Source organism: Trichosurus vulpecula, chromosome 9 (assembly GCF_011100635.1).
Source record: "Trichosurus vulpecula isolate mTriVul1 chromosome 9, mTriVul1.pri, whole genome shotgun sequence".
NCBI lineage: Eukaryota > Metazoa > Chordata > Mammalia > Diprotodontia > Phalangeridae > Trichosurus > Trichosurus vulpecula.
In genome coordinates this window covers 139,277,820-139,300,590 of record NC_050581.1, presented here as the reverse complement: position 1 = coordinate 139,300,590, position 22,771 = coordinate 139,277,820, and the positions used below count along the sequence as shown (strand labels likewise).

Sequence of the window (22,771 nt, the reverse complement as noted above, 5' to 3'; positions counted from 1 at the left end):
CTCTGCCCTCAATCATTGGTGGCTTCCATTTGCAGTCAGCTCATAGCCTCCAAACAAGCATACCTCCCTTTGCGAGTAGTTCTGCCCAGTTGTATTGAAAGCCACCAGGGTGTGACAAAGGACCCTCTCAATACCCTATCCAGACTGGAAAGTTTTATTCCCAAAGAGGATTCCAAAGGTATTTATTTACAGCTGTTGGTGAATCCAGCACCACTGAAGGGGTGTGTGTGTGTGTGTGTATGTGTGACAGACAGAGACAGAGAAACAGAGGGACAGGAGACAGAGACAGAGGTGAGAGCAGAAGCCAGCAGGTTTCAGGTTCCCTAGCAATCCTCCTGTTTGCCAGGCAGGAAACCAGCTGTGCCCCATGTGACCATGGCAACAGCTTATGGCTTGGTCTCCGGGTCTGTGATGACATATTCAACCCTGCTATTGTCAGAGGATCTAATTACATCAGAGACAGTGTTAGCCACATTGGTCACATTCAATGGTGTTTCTTATTTAATCAGTTGCATTTAAAGACAAATAGGCTTGGAAATGCATTTCCCCATTGTTTCCTGCCCCAATGCCAATTCCAAAATAGCTGCTACTTTTTGTTTGAAATAATTGACCGACCTCCTCCATTGTTTCTTTTGTCCTTCTCTTCTGCAGATGCCGCTCCTATGAAGACTGCTGTGGGTCAAGATGCTGTGTGCGGGCTCTGTCCATACAGAGGCTCTGGTATTTTTGGTAGGTTGCTGCCCTTACTACTTTAGCACTATTTGCCTGTCACTTGTTAGAGAGGCAACATGGATCAAGAGTCAAGATTGGAGTCCAGAAGGCCTGGGTTGAAATCTTATCTCTGCTACTACTGATGAGATCCTGAATGAGTCATTTAAATTCTTTGAACCTCAGGCTCTTCATCTGTAAAACGAAGGAGTTCAAGTAGATGACCCCTAAGGTCTCTGTTGGTCCTAAATCTATGATCCCCAGAATCCAGCCACTGCTTCTGAATATGACTGGTTGCCAAGTGTGGATGAAGGCAGAATCTCATCACGATTGCTACCATTAAACTCACCTGCCTGGTTCCTTGGGTATTGTGTTATGGACAATCTTTCGTACAGGGAATAAAATTTTCAAATGGCTACTTTGGTGTTGACGTCATGGCCAGTCATGCATGGCCTTTGGTACCCAAAGAACCATGCTAGAAACTTGATTGTATCCCTGTGTCCTTCAGCTCTTCTCATTAACTCACTTCAGTACTCAGATTTCAAAGGTATAGGCACTGCTTCCCACACATGACTCTCAGTAAACAGTCTTGATGAGCTGCTGTAGCCTGAAAAAAAGAATGATCACCTAGCTCGTTGGTAAGGAGCTTTCATGGTCTTAACAAAGCTGATTGGGCCTTGGACCCCAGACATAACCCTCGCCCAAGGCCTTCCTAGCTTGACAGAACCTGCCACCACCTGATGTCTATTGACACAGCCTATTAGAATCCATGACCACCTAGCTTTCCAGAGCTAGGACAGAGGCTGTCGATGAAGTCAGTCCTAACTCCTGAAATGCCTGAAAATGAGAAACTCCTTCATATTCTCCTCTTGACCAATTTCTCAAGTAGAGCTACTGCTGAATAACCTAAGTAGCTAGAGAAATTAGTATTCAGCAAATTAAGATACATACTAATTTTCATCATCTTGAGTTGCAGGTCACCTAGGAATCTTTTTACACTGAATTAATTCAATTTAACAAATATTTATTGAGTACCTGTTATGTATAAGACTGTGCTAAGCACGGATGCAGATACTGAAATGAGAAAGGCTGAATGCCTGCACTCTAGTTTCCAACAGTTTACAATTTCCTTAGTCTTATGTATTTTGCCTATGAAGTTTTTGCATTTTATTTTTTGTGTTTTCAAAAGTAAGCATTTATTTTCTCTCCCTCCCACTTCCCCACAAAAAAAAAATTGAAAAAAAGAAGAAAAAGAAAAGTCATGTAATAGATATGCATAGTATATGCATAGTCAAGCAAAACTGATTCCCACATCAGCCATGTCCAAAAATGTATGTCTCATTCTGCATCCCGAGTCTATCACCTCTTTGCTTGATGTTATCTTTAGGACAGTGGTGCTGGTAACTCCCTGTCTGTGTTTCTGTGCCACTGTTAAAGGATTCACTCAGGAGCCAATGATGGTACACTTTGAGGGGGAGAGGATACAATTATAGTTTCGAGGCAGGATGAAGCTGCATCTTTATGGGATGTCCAATTAAGAAACAGAGCTTGATTTGCAATTAGGTGTTTTCAGAATCCAAGAATCATGGCTATGGGTGGAAGTGTCTCTTTAAGAATTTGTTTGATTTTGTGAGTCATAGCAAACAAAATACTGGTTTATTGGTTGTTGTTTCTGTCCCATATGCCAGGGATACTTGGGCATATCTGAGGAAGAAGGAAATAAAAGAAACTTTCTCTTACACAGAAAACATCTGTCAAGCACCTACAAAGACATTGTGCTAGGCACTGGAGATATAAAAATGAAAAACAGCATCATCTCTACCTTCATGGAGTTTACAATAATAGATAAAAATTACACAGATAAAAATTATATGAGATAGAATATAATAATAGCAAAGGAGATACCGAGACAACGTGCTCCAGGAATGTTTGAGGAGGAAAATTACTTTCAGCAGGAGGTTGAATGAAGGGAAGAAAAAAAAGGAGATATAAAAAGAGAAGACTTCATAGAAGAGTTGACGCTTGAACCTTGAAGTAAGAGAAAGATTTCAGTAGGTGGAGACAAGAGGAGGTGGGGGATACTGCATTCCAGCCATCAGAAATGGATAGCTTTTCCACATCAGTAAAAAAGCAATTTATTAAATATTTACTGCATATTAGCCTCTATGAAGAGCTCTAGGGGCATGAATGCAAAAGGCAAGACAGTCCCTAACCTCAAGGAGCTTATATTCTAATGGGGAAGACAGATCTCATGGGAAACCGTGGTGGCTACGGGAGAGTGTTTTCATTTGAAAAGTCTTGGGGATGGCCAATGAAAGCATAGAGCAGTTGATTGACAAGCCATTTCCTAGGTTGGTAGTACTGATATGATTACTTTTCTGAGAGCTGAAAGAGGCAAGGCTGGGGAAAGGGTATTGGTGAGGTGACATGGCATAAAGATGCCCAGAGACCAGCATGAGGGTTTGGGTCAAACTAGAGTTGGAGAGCTCTTACCAGTTATGGGCTCGGGGCCCCAGGATGGGAGCTGGAACACTGGGACAAAAGATGGATTAATGCAACATGAGATGAAGTTGGAAAGAAGCAGGAGACAGGAGGATGTGATTGAGAAGTAGTAGTCCACATTGCCTCAAATAGGTAGGGTGGAGCTGAACTGTGGAGGTCCTCATATATTGGGCTTCTACTATAGGCAATGAGGACCCTCTGATGATTTTAAGTAGGGGAGCAAGATGGTAAGATCTGAACATTACAAAACATTTTTGGCAGCTGTATTAAGGTTAGACTGGATGCAATAAGACAAGTTAGGTGAATGTTACAATAGCGCAGGCAAGGGATGATAGGAGCTTAAACCAGAGTAATATCTGTATAATGAGGAAGGGGATGGATGTGTAGGATCAGTCAACACACCTTTAGTTTATATTTAATATATATTATTATAATATATTATATATTATATATAATATAACATATTATATATAATATATTATATATTTATATTTAGTTTATATATTCTGTGCCAGACACAATGCTAAGTGTTGAGAATGCTTAGAAAGAAAGACCACCCTGCCCCCTGTCCTCAAGGAGCTTACGTACCAATGCATAAGCTTCAACAGAATTTGGCAACTAGTTGGATTGAGACATTAGAGAGAAAAGGGAAGAGTCAAAGATGACTGAGATTGTGAACATGGATGATGTGGAGGAATTTGGGGCAGAGTCTATAGCTTGAGAGACATCTGCATAGAATGATAATTGAAGGGAGTAAGATTCCCAAGGAAAGGAATGGATAGTCAGGCCATATTAAGGACCTACTATGTTCCAGTCACTGCACTAAAGTGCTGGGATACAAAGAAAAAAAACACAAGAGTCTGGCAGAAACCCATACTTTAAAAGGACCCTTAAAATCATCTAATGAAAGAGATGAAGAAGGAACATTCATATAGGTAGGAGGAGAAGCAGGAGAGAGTGGAATCATGAAAGACTAAAGAATTGCTGTGTTTGTCCTTTATTCTTGAAGATGACCATGATGCAATGATGACATGACTTGCAGTTGACTTGGATTTGAGGGAGGGCTGTGCAAGGACACCAGCCACACTTTCTCCTCCAGAGCCATCTGGGTCCAGTGACCTGATATTCATCAGGACGACTGGAGATGGCCCAGGATACCATGGGAGACCCTGGCCCTTTTAGGCTAAGGCCTTTTCAGGGTTTCACTTTGAGTGAGGTAATGCCTATTCAGTGAATAAAAAACAAATCAAATTGGGATGGGAAGACCCTCAGGGTTGCTGGCTAAAAGAGAGCAACATCATGAAAGCCCAAGGAATAAAAGATACCTAGGTTCCATCCCACGTCTCTTTTCCTATCACTTTTCTGTCTATAATTAATCTAGTGTTTTAGTTAAGGACTGGGCTACACCATCACTAGAGATAAGCCTCACAAAGCCTGAGAGCTTCCATCCCAAGAGACCTAAACAGCAACCACTTCAATTTGCACAGAATTCCCCCTTCACATAGCACTCCCCCCCCCAATTTGTGTGATTAAGGGAAGCTCCTGAAAGATAAGATGACACCCCCTCCCCTTATTTAGTTATTCAGGTTTTTCCTTTTATTTTAGTGCTCTTAGTTTTCCTGATCTCCTCTACCATCAATAGATTCTCTTTCCATATAGGTCAGAAATAAATCTATTTGAGGCAAAACCATTTTCGAAATTGCCTGTACCCTGAGCTGGAGGGCACCTACCATGTCTACTTGCTACCTTGGCTAAATGTGCTAGTTACAGTCTCCTTGGTCCTAAGGTGGTTTCCCTCATAGCCATTGAGGTGACAGGGGGCCAGCTTCCCACATAGGATGGGAGCAATTATAGGCTCTAAGTCCTTCTATAATAGCCCTCTCCTGCTTTGATGCCCAACAAAGCCCAGTTAGAGATTTGTTTCTTTGGTTTAGGGCGCTTTGTTCCAGCCAAATACAAATAACCCTGGTAGTGATAACATACTTAAACCTTAGCAGTTCTAGTGGGTTACAACTCCAAAGAATCAGAGAATATTGGTGTTGGAAGGGAGTTTAGTGCACAGAGACACTGGAATCCTAGCTCTGTAACTATGGGAAAGTGAACTCAGCCTCTGAAAACACAAGTTTGCATGCTCAAGTCAATCAGTCAATCATCCAACAAACATTTATTAAGCACCTACTGTGTGCCAGGCACTGTGCTAAGTGCTGGGGATACAAATAGAAGCAAAAACACAGTCCCTGCTTTCAAGGAGCTTATAGTCTAATGGGGAAAGATAATGCATAAAAAGGAGCTGAAAATCAGGTTGGAGACAGGGATGGAGAGAAAGGTGCCCAGGGCAGGGGCATGGTAGAAAAAAGTCCTGTGGGGGAGTTGGTACTGTATCCTGGAGAGAGAGGGCTGTATGCCTGTAAAATGGGGATGTGGTCCCAACAGACTATGTCTGCTTTCAAGGGACCAGAAATATGGCCGAAGGAAGGAGTGTAGGAAGTATGATAGAGTAGGAAGGGAAGTGGATTTGGAGTCAGAGGACTTGGGTTCAAATTTCATCTTTGCCACCTGTGTGACCTTGGACAAGTCACTTAACCTCTGTCTGCCTCGGTTCGTTCATCTGTAAAATGAGGTGGTTGGACTAAATGGTCTTTTACCCACAGCATCACCCCTTTGGCTTTGGACTCCTAAGATCATAGATCATAGATGCCTGGAAGAAACTTCAGAGACCACCTAGTCCAACTCCTTATTTTATTGATGAGGAAAATCAATGATGTGTCCCAAGTCAATAGACATCAGAGGCAGAATTTGAACTCAGGTCCTCTGACTCCTGAGTCAGTGGTCTTTCTGTTATATCACACAAGCCAGTTTTCCTGACTGATCTCTAATTCCACAAGAGGACAACAAACCTGGCAGAGATATTTGGCTGCCTTTTGTTCTGTTGGTCATGTTGGTTAATATGATCAGAAACAGGGGAACCAGATAATGGGGGCCCTTTTTAAAGAAGCTGGCCAAGACATACAGAGAAGTTACTATAAAGTGTAGGAGGTTCAGTTACCCCAAGTCTGAGATAAGTTTATATTAGAATTGAGAGTTGCCCTGTGAGAATCTTAAGGGATTTTTTTTCCTAAAAGATCAACATTTTGGTTTTATGTCAGGATTCTTACAGGGATTCCCCTCCCCCCCCCAAAAAAATCAATATTCTGGTTTTATGTCATAATTATTAGAGGGATCATAGGATTTGAAATTGGAAGGAACCTTACCAAGGTCCAATCATGGAAGCTGTGCCTTGCTCAAGGTCCCCTGCAGCAGTAACTAACAAAGTTGGGATTCAAAAATAGGTCCTCCGATTTGAAACTTGGTGTTTTTTATATTTTGCCATACCCACATTTAACACAGATGTTCCCTACAGGGATAGAAAAGGCCTCATAAATGTTAATCAAGTACACAAGACTCGATAACCACTTATTAAGTGTCTGCTATTGCCAGGCACTGTACTAAGTGCTGAGGACATGAAGAAAAGGTCTTGCCCTCAATGAGCTCCCATTCTAAAGGGAGGAGACATAAAAACACATAAAAGAAGCTGCTAACCTAGGGAGGGGAGTAGAGATGGAGGATCTGGCACTGGAGCATAATGAAATCCTACAGCCAGGTGGGAAATGATAGAGAGTTAGAAGGCTTTGGAAGAGTACTGCAGTGTCCACCACCTACCCTCTCAAACCAAAGGGAGGGAGGAGCCCCAGGGGCAGGGGATACCGAGGAGATGTGAGTGCCGGAGCCCACAGCATCTAATCACTGACCTGCTTTCTCTTGGTGTTGGATCTACTGGACCAGGAGCAGGCTGTAGCAACCTACAGATGTGGCAATAGACAAATCAGATGTAATAAAGTGACACGTATGGGACAGATTTCCCTTCTTGTAAGTGAAGATGTCCAGCAGGGTTTGAAGACGATAATGATGATTGATTATCGATGCTATATTCCCTCCTCTTCACCAGAGCCCTCTGTAACTGTCCCACCAACCACCTTGTAGCCCACATCAGAGAACATCCCCTAGAGGGCTTCCATCCTGGGGCCCCACTCTCCTGATGGGTGACTCCCCAGAACACTGTTGTAGGAAAGGCCTGGTTCCTAAAACTGCATTCCCTCCTCTTTGGCTTCCCCAGGCTCCTCAACCACCTCTTCATGCATGCACTTTCTCCCCACCTCTCTGTAGTTCTAGAGTCATGAGCCATGATCAAATCAGCTCTGCCATTGACCTTGGATTGGGTTTTTCCATCTACTACCCTACATTTCCTCTCCATCGCTGTAACTTTCCAACGGGGTGGGGGGTGGCCATCTGTAACCTCCTCGAAGGCTGAGACAGTACCCAGCCCAGTACCTGGCCTATAATAAGAGCTTAATAAAATCCTTTTCATATATTCATACTGAGGACTTCTCTCACAACAACTTTGTGAATTGTAATTATAAGCATCCCCAATTGACAAATGAGATAGTTGAGGCTCAGAAAGGTTAAGTGATTTGCCCCTAGTCACAGAGATTGTTAATATTAAAACCAAGATTCAAACAGTTTTTCTGACTCCCAAACCCCTACAGATCCCAGACTGCCACCACTATGCCATGACCCAATCAGGAAGGTATCACTTGACTCCTCCTGAGACACCCTCTGGTGTAAAGGTCAACCCTATCATTGTAGACTGCTCCTACACCAATTACATGTACTAGACATACACAGCCCTTGTCTTGAATTGGGCTGAAACACCGTGGCTGGCCCAATGCAGTGGCTGCAACAGTTCCCTTCTGGCTTCAGCTCCTAGGCAGCAGCATTTCCCTCAGCTCCTCTAACTGTCCAGGAAATTCTCCACTTTCACTTTAAGAAGGTCATCTGTCCTTGATCCAAAACAACAGAGTTTTGAAAGCAAGAGGGAAGAGTACCGCCCTTGATTAGAAAATGCAGCTCACATCCTATGGAAGTATACCCATTTATTGGGAAAGGAAACAAAGGGCTGGTCTCTGCTGTATTCTGGTTTGCAAAGTACAATAGACTGATAGAAAAGGCACATTTGCTCTTCTGAATTCTGGGAAGATCTCCAAGACAGGACTAACAATGAAAAGGAATATCTCACAAACAATCAAACCCATAACTCATAGCATTTCAAAGAACTATAGCTTCTTATTAAACTCCCTCTACTCTTCTCTCAAATTTCCCTTATCTCTTTTTTCCCTCCCATTTTTCATCTCCACATGTTCCTTCTCTTCATCAACTCATTTTTTTTTCAAATGCATTCTGCTCAGGACTCTTGCCTTCAAGAATGAGCGACCATATCTACTGACAAGTATCTCAGCCCATAACTCTCTCTTGATAGTTGTTAGCTGGCCCTGTCTCCAGCCTGCAGTGTACTTTTTTTTAAAAAAAAAATTCATTTGAAGAAACTGACAGTGAGCCCCGGTATGAATTTCTTTAGTTCTTCGGATGGATATGACAATGTCTTGTTTCACCTGTCGGGGGCTGGGAAAATGAGAGGAGAAACTGAAATAAGTTGGGGCTTATGTCAAGGAAAGAATCATAACTGGAGACCATAGGGTGATAAGCTTCAGAGCTGGAAGGGACCTTAGAGGCCATTTAGACCAACCTGCTTTATTTTAATGACAAGGAAACCAGGGCTTATAGAGGTAAAGGAACTTGCCTAGGGATGCTCAAGGAGGAACAGAGCTGAGATTTGAACCCAGGTCCTCCTAATTGCAAATCCAAGGTCCCTTCTACACGTGCCTCCCTTTAGTTATTACAGTTTCCAGCTCCTGTTGAGCAGGAGTACTGATAATGAATGGGAAGGAAATGAAGGAGTTTGGTCAAACAAATTCGACCGTCCCTTCCAGCTCTAAATCTGTTATTCCAATATGATTATGTAATTCATATTTCTATAATAATACGTTACAATGTATAAAGCAAGTTTCCTCCCGATAATCCTACGAAGGAGCTGGTACAAGCATCGTTAGCCTCATTTTACAGGAGATGAAACTGAGAGGCTCAGAGCACTTGCCCGTGATCACATGACTAGTGAGTGTCAGAACTTGAAATTGATCTCAGGTCTTCTGGCTTCAAGAGTGACTGGTAGCTTGCGTGCTGCGGGAAGTCAGCTGTCACCTGAGCAGAAATCACTGGCAACTCTAATCTTTGCTCAGGTATTAAATTCTTTTCACGCTAGCTCGGTGTATCCCGTATGATTATCATTGAGTCCACTCTGGGGAGGTCAGGCTTTAAAGGAATAGCAGTTCCACTCTGGGATCCCAGCATCTTGTCTGTGGGATTTGCATTACAGGATTGCATATAAGAGGGTAGATCAGACAAAGAGAGAACCAAAACATATCAATTTTTAGTTGAGTATCCTGAAGGCTGTCCTCCAGCATGCCTCAGATCCATCTGTGACCTGTGACTGCTCCGCTCCTTCATTAGAGCTGATAGATTTGTAATGAAAAGTCCTACTGAGGTTTCATGATTTGCATTTGACCTCATCAGAACTTTTCTGCAAAGGTTTTTTTTTTTCCTTTCCTGCTGCTGTTTTCTTTCACTCTCATATCTTCTTTAGGGTAGATTGTTGCTCTAGAATATAATGTGGGCCAATCATGGGGACCTAGTATCACACTGATATAATGATTTGGCAGGTACAGTGTGGCTCTAGGGAATAGTTCACATTGGACCTTTGGGTCCAGTCATCATTGCTGGCTACTTGAAGAGCAAAAACCAGGGATAAGAATGTTTAGGTTTCCGTTGTACTTTGACATTTTCAAATAACCCAATGAGGCAAGGAGTAAAAAATTTCTAAGTCCTCATTTTTCATATGAAGAAACTGAGGCACAGAGGGTCTCCAAGTAACTCACCTGTGGTTATATAGCTAGGAAATGGAAGAATTCAGTCAGGAATATGGGGCTTTCACTTTCAGTCTTGTGCTTTTCCCATCAAACTATGGTACACTGATCCTAATGTTGGGAGACAACTTGCTATGTGTTTTCCCCCCTTTTTCCTGATGACTAGAAGCATCATAGAATTAGGAGACAGATCAATGTACTGGGCATCAGAAAGAAATGGTTTCAACTCCTATCTCAGACACTTATCTGTATGACCCTAGGCAAGCCACTTTTCCTCTCTACGTCTCAGTTTACTCAAAATGAGGGGTTTGGACTATGGTTTGATGACCCTAAATTGATGATCCCCCCACCCAAAGTTTGAGATTTTTAGCAATGAATACTAAATGTTAATGTGTTTAAATATACACATATGTATAATTTCAGGTCATCAATCACAATCACTATTTCTCAACAAAAAGGGCCTTTTATTTTCTCAACAAAGGCTCTGTTCCCTTAAGAAGTGAGGGGAAAACAGAAAAATGCAGGCAGTTATATTGATTGACCTTTGCAGCAGAAGAATGGAAAGTTGAGTAGGCAACAAGATTGATTTGTTTTGGAGAATAGCGTACCCAAACATGACATGACAAGTGTTTTCTCATATTTTGATTACTTAAAATCTTTGGCCTTTCTGACTGACTCATTTGATGTCTTGGTTAGTTTTGTGGAACTAGTTTTGTTTTGTTCTTTAATCTTCCTTATTCTTTTAAAAGAATGGCTCTCTGAATAAGGGAGGGGCAAGGATATACTCAGCAATGAAGATGATGCGAGGGCAAAAGATATGTTTTTTTTAATCTTAGGGTTGAAGGTCAAAGGAAAAAATGAGGGAATTTGGTCCTGGTCATTCCTTCAAGTCCAGCTATTCAAGTTTGTGCTCATGTTGAAGCTTTCTGACTAGGCTGGTGACATTGGTCCAGAGGCCAAATGAATGGGCAGAGAAGCCTGGCTCCGTATTCCCCAAGCCACGCAAAACTCATCACATAATGTTGCCTAGCAACCCTGCTCTAGATCCCAAGGATCAAGAACACCTCAGAATCTGAGCATTGCCCTACACATTTTCTTAGAACAGGACAGTACTACCATTGAGGGTAAAATACTATGAGTCTACCAGGATTGTTCTGGATCCCCTATGGCCCTCTTCTTCATAGGTAGTGTTTCTGGTAGTTTATGTTGACAGTGAGTGTGTCCCAAGGGGATTCACCGGTGAAGCAAAGATACTCTTTGAGGAGCTGTGATCTTCATCTTTCAGGAGCACCCTGGGTTCCTGCCTTTCCTGCATTACTCTCCCTCCTCCACTCCGATCTCCAACCCAGAATCCATGCCAACCTGCATTTTTGTCTTCCTCTTCCTTCAGGTTTCTTCTGATGATGGGTGTTCTCTTCTGCTGTGGAGCTGGCTTCTTCATTCGCAGGAGGATGTACCCTCCACCACTAGTTGAAGAACCAACATTTAATGTATCCTACACCAGGCAGCCCGCTAACCCAACAGCAGGTCAGCCAACAACTATCTCTGTCATGTTCTCTCTTACCTTTGAGTGTATACTTTCATTCATCTTGTATGGCATCAGTAGGGCTTGTGGGAGGATGATGCCGCAGAACACACACACGCAATGACACACAATGAATATAAAGTCAAGCTTCATCTTTTAAAATTCCCTAGCAGGTACTGGTTGGAAGGTTATTTCATAGCATGGCTTTTCTCATATGTTAGGGAAATTGGCTGTGGCCCCTAATGAATGCCCAGATTTTTCCCAGGAATAAAGGAAGAGGGCATAAGAATTCATGTAGGAAGGACTTGCTTTTGACTCTTCCCCCAAACTTGGTTTAATACTTTTTGAATACATGTGAAAGCTGGTTTACTCTTCCTTCTGAACCTTGTAGTCAGTCAGTTAACAAGCACCTACTATGTAGCGGGCACTGCACTAAGTGTTAGGGACAAAAAAAAGGCAAAAGACAGTCCCTACTTTCAAGGAAATGGGAAACCGTTCTAGTGTCTTTGCCAAGAAAACCCTAAACAGGATCACAGAGTCAGTCAGGAGTGAAAACAACTAAACCACAAAGTTCCAAGGAGCTCACAGTCATATGGGAGAGACAACATGCAAACCACTGTGTACATACAAGTTATATTCAGGATAAGTGGGAGATAATAACAGGGGAAAGGTACTAAGGGGGATCAGGAAAGACTTCTCATAGAAGGTAGGATTTTAGGTGGCACTTGAAGAAGGAAGCCAGGGAATCCAGAAGGCTGTAATGAGAAGGGTTAGGCATGAAGGACAGCTATTGGAAATGACCACAGTTAGGAGATGGAGTGTCATGCAAGGAACAGCAATGAAGCTAGTGTCACTGGAGAGGAGAAAGGATGATGGCCTCTGCTGAATAGCAAAATATGAATTTACATGGGATGCAGAGAATATCTTTACTGGAACTTAATTCATTCACTATCTCTGTTTGCAGACCTATGATTCTGCCATTGAAACTATGGTTATTATCATGATGGTTATTTCAGGAATACTCTTGGGTAGATCAAATCCTACAGGTCAAAAGGAAATGTTAGAAAAAAATGTGGGTATTCCAGCAAGCATAGATTTATTTGTCCATTCATTCATTCACATTTAGTTACCAAATATACTTAACTTCTCAAGGTCAAAAGGAACTGCTGGGAAACAATGTAGATATTGCAGCAAGCATAGATTTATTTGTCCATTCATTCATTCATTCATTCACATTTAGTTATCAAATATCTTATATTTAACTTCTCAATGCTCCAAGAAACTGCTAAGATTAAGTTACAATTGCTGATCTACATTGGTGGAGAGAATCCCCACCACAAGAGTTCTTAATACTGACTTAAATCAGATATCTGTCCCTTCTAAAAAATAAATCCCACATAAATCTGTACAAAAGTCGTCACCAAGAGGAAAACAAAATGCATAATCTAGTCCGTATGAATGTCCATTATGCCAGAGAACTTGGATAAGATGTTGTTGTCATCATTCAACCCATTTCTCCCCTTCAAAACTCTGGGATAATTGGCTCTTCTCACCTTTGCTTCTCATCTCAAGCATCAATAATTCCCATCAGTTTCACCTCTATACTGCCTACTGCATACATTCCCTTCTGTCTGTTCTCCCATCCGTGTTGTCACCCTCTATTATCCAAGACTCTTACTACCACCCACCTCAACTATCACAGTAGCTGTAATAGTCACTCCTGCCTCAACTGTCTCTACTATCTAGTCCATTCTTTTAATCCAGTGGAATGTAAACCTCTGGAGGGCAGAGTCTATTTCATTTTTTTTTCCTTCACATTCCCAAGAAGCACAGATTTATGACCAGCAGGTACTATCCTAGTCTCAACCACCTGAGATAGGGAACATACCCTAAAGCAGATGTAGTTATAACTAGGTAGCATTTGAATATACATCCGTCTTACATAACCTCATTTCTCCATAACCTAACCCCTATTCTCATCCATCTCTTCAGGTTGCTAGGCCACTCCACTGATGAAGGCTGATTTTGCCAAGAAATAGTTCCTGCTTATCTCCTGGACTAGGTTGGATACTTGGTTAAAATGGAGTTCAGGGACCTTGCCATCAGTTCCTTAGCCTGACATTTTAAGCTCCTCTCCCCCGCCCCCAACCTGGTTCTAAACTAACTTTTCAGCCTTAATTTATTATTCTGATTTTCTAGCCAAAATGGACTCAATTTCCTCCAAACCTGTCCCGTAGTTTCCCACCTCGTGCGCACAACCTACTAACTACATGACCCCTAGGAAAGCCACTTAACCTCTGTTTTCTTAACTGTAAAGTTAGAACAGTAGCAGCACTTATCTCATTGGGCTCTTTGAGGATCAAATGAGATACTATTTGTAAAACACTTAGCACAGTACCTGGCGCATAGTAGGTGCAATATAAATGCTTATTCTCTTCTCCCTTTATTCAGTCATTCTCTGTGTCTAGAATGACCTCCTCCCAACCTCAGCTCTTCTGATTGACATCTTGTGAACACATCACAGACCAGCTCCATCGTGACTTCCTCTCAGAAGCCTTTCCTGATCTTCCCAGATGGAAACATACCTCACTTAGCTGATCACAGAGCTCATTATATTCCTGAATCTCCATCTCCCCCTACTGGACTAATAATGCCTTGAGGGCAATGATCATGGAGTAATTATCTTTGTCTAGTTGCTGGACAGGTAGAGGTTCCCAAACTTATTTGGCCTACTGGCCCCTTAAAAAAAATTACTCAGTGACCCCTCCTGGAAATCTACTTTCTTTAACCCTTTAAGAGTTTTTTTTTTAATTGTATCATTTCAAACTACTACCGCCTCCCCACTGGCATTTCAGCCCCCCCGCCCCAGGAGGTGGTATCACCCATTTCGGGGAAGTGATGGCTAGCACCATGCATTAAACATAATAAGAAATTACTAACTTTGGTGAATGCAAAATGAATTCACCAGACCTCATCTAGAAAATTGGCATAATTTTTAAAATGTTCCTTGTAGGAAGAGCTAAAGAACTTGGCAGATTTGTAAAAACTCAGAATCAGAAGGGTCCCCTCCATAATAACCCTTACAACTTTCACTGAGTTGAATTGAATTGGAGAATGCAAACTGAATTGGGCATCCTTCTGGTTCTATATACTTGAGGTTGCATTTTCACATTATTCTTCTGTCCTGGTGAGTGGCAGTACCATGGCTTAATAGAGAGCTACCCTGCAAGCCAAGAAGACCTGAATTTTAACTCACCTCTCTGATACATACCATAAATCACTTAGCCGCTCAGTGCCCTGGGTAATTCTCTATAACTCTGGGTTACAGAGAAGGTACCAATCTCCATTGCTAGAGAGAGTGTTCTTGTCTAGGAGCTCCCTATATTCATGAAATCATAGGTCCAGTCCCTATCCTGATAGGATGATATTCACTCTGAAGTCATAGTTAGGAAGATAGTGCTGATGATAGATACAGACAAGGGGAGCATACAGACAAGAGAGATCTCCTTTTGGCTCTCCCAATCCCACTCTCTTTGCTACATGAATTATTATGCCCTCTTCCTTTATTCCTGGGCAAGAGCTGGGCATTCATTGGGGGGTCACAACCATTTTCCCCATTATATGAGAAGAGACATCTTGGTACACTGGAATGAGTGATGAATATGGAATCAGAGGACCTTTGATGGTTGGTTGTACTACTTAATACCTTTGTGAACTCAGGCATGTTGCCCCAACTTTTGGAGCCTTGGTTTCCTCATCTGTAAGATAGGAAGTTGAACCAATCGGTTCCTTCAAATTCTGTTTCTGTCATCCTGTGACTCTAAAGTAGTAATTCTACTTGGGACTTTGTCAAATACCAATGCCAAAGAATCAGAATGCTGGATCTCCTAGCACCATAATGTTTGGATATTTATCAGGAAGTTACCTGCATCATCTGGGTTGACTGTAATGAACAAATTACAGAAATTAGAGCTGTGGCCCAAGATCTGGTGAAGTGTATAAAAAATAGTGTTGGGAGGATGGGAGGTCATCCCTTAAAAGATAATTTTTTAGTGTGTTCTGGCCAAGTGATAGTTCTCCAAATAGATATCTCTCTGATTATCACGTTTGATAGGGAGCTGTGCAAATGAGGACAATAAGCCTAAACATCCAATGGCTCCCAGTTGCCTCTAGGATCAAATACAGAATGCTCTGTTTGGCATTCAGACCCTTTCATAACCTAGCTCACTCCTAACTTTCCAATCTTCTTACACATTGATATAGTGACACTGGCCTCTTGACTGTTCCATGAATAAGACAGGCCATCTCTCATCCTCGGGCATTCTCTCTGTCTGACTTTGTATCCCTACAGCCTAACACAGTGTGTCTGGCACATAATAATCATTTAAATAAATGCATGTTGATTTGATCGATTGATTGGTTACTTTCTGAGGAATAATTTGGAACCAAAAGCCCTGGGTTCAAATCCAGGCTTTTTAAAAAAAATTATCTGTATAACCTTAGGCAAGTCATTCATTTTCTGGCTCTGATTTCCCCCCAGCAAAATATAAAAGTTGGACTAGATACTTCCAGCTAAGAATCTTTTGATCATTTATGAAGTATTTACTTATTACCATGAGCAAGGCACTGTCCTAGGTACTGAAAGGCATAGAAAGAGAAGTAAGACATATTTCTTCTACTAGAATGTTAAGTTCTTGAGGACAGAGACTAAGGCAAACACAAGAATAGTTATAATTTCGAGGTAGTCCAAAGTTCTGTTTGGTGCAGGAAGGGTCCAAATGAGGAAGAGAGTTTATCCTGTTTGGTGGAAATGAGAGTAGGTCTTCTGGTGGAGCTAGTATTTGGAATGGGTCTTCAAATATAAGAAAGACTTTAGCTAGGAGATATGAGGATGACAAAAGATGAGCATTCTGATGGGATCAGGAACCTAGTTACTGCTCCCCTAGAGGCACAAAGTTATCACAAAGCAATTCCCAGTGCTTGGATATGTGCCAGGTTTCCAACATGAGAACATGGACAACTTGATCACAGACTCATGAGCTTCCCTTGGGGACACACATGGAGGACATGCCCTCCTAGTCAGGACTCATCTCCAGTGGCATATTCTGAATGAAGCTATATCTGATATCCCCAGCTGCTAGTGCTTCACTTTCCCCGCCTCACCCCCACAGGTTAGATTATATCTGCTCTGTATGTATCTTATCTATACCTAGGTAATATATGTGCATACTGTTTCTCTGTTAGAATGTAAGATTCTTGCGGGTAGAGATGGTTTCACTTTTGTCTTTGTACCCCTAGTGCCTACCACAGTGCCTGGCACACAGTAGGCACTTCATAAATGGTTGTTGATTAATTGGTCACCTTCTGAGAATGGATGGAACTCTAGACTAGTGGTTCCCCAAGTATGGTCTGGGAACCCACAGGAGTCCCTGAGACCCTGTCAAAGGGGGTCCATGATATCAACACTATTTTCATACTAATACTGACAACTTAATTTCTAACATGTTTAATAGCTAGATACTTTTCAGGGGGTCCTCATTGATTTTTGAGAGCATAAAGGGATCCTGAGACCAGAGAGGTTGAGAATAGCCTCCGCCCTAGAAGGATGAGCTCAGAGAGGAGAAATTCAGCATCCCTAAACTTCTGTAGCCATGTTGCCATTCTCCAAAGAGAGTCTCTTTCTTTTCTCTCACCAGCTCATATTAGTGCATTCTTGGTTCCCTGTATTATAATCACCTGAACAAACATGAGTATTGGTTGCTTATGTCACTGTTCTTTTCTCCCATGTGCTGGCTGAATACAAGCCTCTTGTGAAGGACCAGGAATGCCAGTTAACTTTCCTGGCACACCATATCTTTTTCTATCTTTTCTGCCATGGCTAAGCTGTATGGCCTTCCTCACCATTCTAATAGGAGAAAATAACCAAGCCCTTCAGCTATTCTGGGGGCTTTTTATGGAGAGGATGTTTTTATGAATGTAGACAGGGCTAGTAGGGAGTGAGATGCTACCCAATGAAGCAGTAAAGGCAGAAACTACAGGTATTTTTCCAGATCTCTTTGGGTACATTTGCCAAGCAGATATGGGTCAAGGATTCAGAATGAATGCAGGTGCCATGAAGTTGCACCAAGATACCCCCAAAGGGATATCATTTCTATAGGCCAACTCAGTTCTCAAGGCTGCAGAAACTCTACCATCCCTCTTTTGCAGGCAATCTCCTCCCACCAAAATTACACATAGTCCAGGTTTAGAATGAAAAAGTACAATAGAACCCACTGAGAAGTAAAGGCTTGACCCCTCAGTTTCTCTAACCGAAAGATATAATAGTTGGGCTACCAGTGAGTCATTGCTACTCCCCCTGTACCAACCAAACACATTTCTAGCCTGTGATTTTCTTTTTTTTTTTTTTTTGATGAACAAAAGTCCTTTCATGTTCCTGTTCATCCTTTTTACTGGCAAGAGCAGCTTGTTCACTTCCCACTGCCCCCAACAAACTAGTGAAGTATTTGGAAATAAGGATTTTTTTCTGTGAGAGTTGCTAAATCTCACATTTCCTGAACAAAATGATGGTGTTCAATTTGTCACCAGCCTGTTAGTGACTTAATTTCTTTGATGGAATTTGGTGGGAAGATGAAATGTGAAAATGAGATGGTACCCTTGGCTCGAGGTAGTTCCTTGGTTGTGCGTGTGTCCATATGGTTGATTCCAGAAATATCAGTTGAGTGCCTAACAATTAGAAAGTGCTGCGCTGGGAGAACGTGGAGACGTACAGGGCAGTCCCTGCCCTCCAGAGCCTTACTGTCTAGAAGGAAAGATGAGATACATGCACCAAAATTCTTAGTCAATAGGGCAAGTCAGCAAGCATTAATTAAGTGCCTACTACAGTGCTAAGCACTAAGGAGTCAAAGAAAGGCAAAACAACCCCAACTCTCATCGTTTATTAAGGGGATGTACAAATGAGATATGCTGAGATAAATTGGAGATACTACACTGAAAAGCACTGTCACAAAAGTGCTCCAAGTTCAAAGGAAGGAGAGTGGATTGGTAGATTCCCCTGCTCCCCTGGGTTAGGGCAAGGTAGCAGGGTGACAAATATCGAGTAGACAAAAGTTGAACAAGGGAAAGGGGTTGCAGTGGAGAGGACTGTTGCCTGTGTGACCTTGGGACCTCAGTTTCCTTATTTGTAAGATTCCAGTGCTAAATCTATGATTTCATGAGCAGTAAGTTGTAGTAGGAGAAGGGGAAGAAAAGCATTTATACACATATATATATAATATATATATATATACACACATATATATACACACACATACACATATACACACACAATATATATACACATACACATGTGCACATTTATGTGTGCATGTATACAAGTACATATATACATATGCATAAATATGTGTTTATTATGTATACATATTTATTATACATCTAGATGTATATATTATATATACACACATACATATGCATACACACACACACTATGTACTGGGTGTTGTGCTAATCACTTTATAAATTTTATCTCATTTGATCCTTATAACAACCCTGAAAAGTAGGTGCTCCTCTTATCACCAAAGCAAACCACGGGCAAGTCACTGGATTAGGAGTAGTCACATGCGTGGGTTCAAGTCCAAGCTCTGACAGTAACTTCCGTGGTGATCTTGGACAAATCATAATAACCCACTGCAGCCCTGAGTTTCTTCCGCTGTACCAGACTAGACAATTTCTCAGGCTGCTTCCAACTGCCTGAATGATAAAAATTTAGCAGTTTACATGTTTCTTGTGCCAGGAGGGAGACTAGGTCTGTTGACACTGCATCCTATTTGCAAGTTTAGGGAAGGAGGAACTTGCAGTTTCCTTGAGTCACTGAATGCCTAAATTGAGGGGGCCTGATGTATATTAATGAGGTGCTAATCATTTCCCCAGGATTTTTTTAATGCCAAAACTCTTTGATCCGTTTGTCTAGGGAAAGAGGTGATGAACGTCTCCTTACAAAAGCTTGTAATGGAAACGTAAAGGATTTAAAAAGTGGAAATGGTCTTGCTTTTTTTTTTTTAAGTCAGGCTGTTTGTTTTCCACTGGATTATCTTCCACTGAAGTTAATATCATGTATTTCCATTAAACAAGGAAAGTGTCCAAGGTACTGAATAGATCAAAGCACAAAGCAGTCTCTGCCCCAGGGGCTCATACACATATTTTAAATAAATAAACCCAGGGAGTTTGCAGATGTTTTTACAGATTGTATATTTGCAGATTATAAATATTCATTTGAAGATTTTCAATTCTTAAAACAAACTGTAAAGTCGCAAATCTGGGATTCTTAGTAGTGATGAATTTTGAAAATGAGAAATAGCTATGTTCTGGAATGTTTGCTTAAGCTGGATTATCCCATGATGCCCTCATAGATCTCCTCAGCAGGGAAGGGCTCGAATCACCCAGGCCATCAAGCTTGAGTTCCCACTCAGTTGGACATTCCAAAAGAGTGCTAAGCAGAGAGCAAAGGAAAGCCTTCTTCCTTACCTCAGTGTGGAGAGGAGAACCTGGATTTGCAGGTCTTTTAAGTCAGTGGGTTTTGACCCTCAATGATAAGCTCCCCAAAGGCACAAAACCCAGTGCCTGAGCCAATCCCTCTGAGGATATAGAAATAAAATTCTCTTTCCACCTTACTCTCAGCTCTAGCCTATTAGGGGTCTTCCATTACAGCTGAGCAAAGACTCTATGAGAGAGTCAAATGAAAACACCCTACACAATCCCAAAAGGGAACATAAACTGACCCCTACCCAAACATACATCAGGCCACCACCCCTTCTATGGCTCTTTCTAGGCTCCAAATGCCATACACAGTGAAAGGAAGTGATTTCCTTCCTTGGCACCCTACTTCACCCTCTAAGGACATACTAGTCTGTTCTTTGCCATGTCGGAGAAGAATGCAGGCTCTTTGGTATCCTAGTGAGAGTTATTAAGCTGTGACTTAGTTTTCCAGTCTACCAGGCATCATATGTTTAATCGACAAATATTTATTGAAAACCTACTATGTGTAAAGCACTTGTAGAAGGCTTAGTAGGTATCAAATAAATGAGTCCATCATGGTTTCCAAGCATGGCTATCACAGAGATCCCATAAGGTTAAATAAATATTTATTTCCTAATAGGGTAGGCATTATCCTGGTTTGTACTTTAGCTACTTCTCACAGAAGGGTGTATGGGGTGTTCAGGGAGGACTAGCACCCTCTGGGGTGAGGGCTTGCCAAGTCCTTTTCTGGACTGCTTATCCACCTTTCACCCAACTGTCACCTATGACTCTAAGAAGCTGTAGCATGAGCAGTGGCCACACCCCAGTAAAACCATCTCAGCAGATGGGCCAAACCAGGTTGAGGGTAACTTAGAGGTGCCAAACCCATCAGTGAGTTAAGGGAATATCTACTCCAAGAATGTGAAGACTTCCCCTGGTGGAATGGGCAGATGAGACCAATTTGTTCCAAAGGCCATGATGGTAACTGAAACAGATGCGTAAAATGCTTAGAGTTGGTCAGGTATTAAAGATGCCAAAGTCATCCACTGCATCAGGGGGCATCACCACTGGACTTTGACGATTGGAAGAGCAAGAGTGAGGCTGATGATTTTGCAAGTCTCTGCCTAACTTAAATCCAATTCACATGCAAGTCAAAACATCACCCTCTGATGTCACTGGTCCTCTTTGGAAACAAAGGATGAACAATTTCTTGGGGGGTATTTAATCTACTTATTCATTCTTCCAGAGGTTTCTATCTTCCTGGGGTCAGTAATATGGCATAATTGGAAAATACCAGATTTGGAGGAAGATGACAAGGCCTCCACATGTACAAGCTCTGACCCTCATCTGTAAACTGAGCAGAATAATACTTATACTATCTACCTTGCAGGGTTGTTGTAGGTATTCTGCAAAGCTTAAAAGTGCTCTGTAAGTCTGAGCTCTCATTATTTGAGCCCATCACCCATCTCCTCACCCTTTGCCTCCCACTACTTTGATTTCTTACATCTCTAGTACTGATTTATTTAAGAATTGAAATGACAAACCTACTATGAAATTCCCACGTGAAGGCAGGGAAATTGTATTTGATAATGAAAAAAACTTTTAGAGATGATCAAGGTCAACAGGTAAGTTGACAAATTGCCCACTTAAAGATCTTCATAATAATTCTCCTCCACACCCCTGAAATGATTGAGTGTCTGAGGAGCAGAGGACATTTCTTACCTTTCTTTCAAAAAAGCCTATCACCCATGGCCACTAACTTAGTGTGGTAGGGTGTCCAAAGTAGGTTGGCTTGTGTCGGCCAACACAGTGGCTTCCTAAGCGATACTTCCTAGGTAACTGACACACTAAGGGATTCGAGGTGCAATTGAGTAGTTTCCCCTCCCAATTCACATTGGGATCCTTTTAAAAAATGCCACTGTATCTTTATAACTGAGACCATGAAAAAAAGGCTTCATTAAACAAAGGGCCCATCCGGAAGATGTTTTCTTCAAGTAGTAGAAAAACCATTTATTTGTTGTCTAGAGGACCTGGGTTCAGATCCTGACTGTAAAGAGCTTGCAGACTTAATGCTACATAAATGTGAGCTATCGTCGTTGTCATCATCATCATCATCACTGTCACTACCTGGGTGACCTTGGGCAAATCAATGAATCTTTCCAAGCTCTAGTTTTCTTTGCTTTTAAATTAGGGGCTTGAAGTAGGTGACAAATTAGGACTCTTCTAGCTTTGTAGACTCTAAAACCTCAGGAGCACTGGGATCTGTTTACATTTGTCTTTCTTGGGAATAGGTTAAAGGTAAGAGCCTGATATCCTGCATCTTTTGCTTACTTCTGAATAAATCACTTCCCCCTCACTTGGCCTCCATGTCCTCATCTGCGCACTCGAGAGATTAAATTAGACACTTGTTTCCAAGGTTCTGAGTTGCTTTGACATCATTGAGATGCCCAGAAAGGCATTTACCACTCATAGGGGAGGGATAGTGGAGGTGAGAAGGGAAGAGAAAGAAAAAAGATAAGTTCTGGAAATTATCATTGCTTGTATTTACATTGTGCTTTAAAGTTTGCTAAGATCTACACATATTACCTCATTTGATCCTTATCACAACCCTATTTTACATATAGGTGAACTGAGGCTGAGAGAGATTAAACAAGTTAAGGTCACATAGCTA

The 22,771-nt window shown here is 41.8% G+C and overlaps 1 protein-coding gene across 1 annotated transcript in view; it reads left to right on the top strand.

Moving 5' to 3' along the window:
* The window catches only part of VOPP1 (VOPP1 WW domain binding protein), a 194,284-nt gene that overhangs the window by 149,720 nt on the left and 21,793 nt on the right, over positions 1–22,771 (top strand). The window contains exons 3-4 of the mRNA XM_036739332.1: positions 652–729; positions 11,455–11,591. Coding sequence (XP_036595227.1) covers positions 652–729; positions 11,455–11,591 — 215 coding nt within the window. The remainder of the gene's footprint in view (positions 1–651; positions 730–11,454; positions 11,592–22,771) is intronic.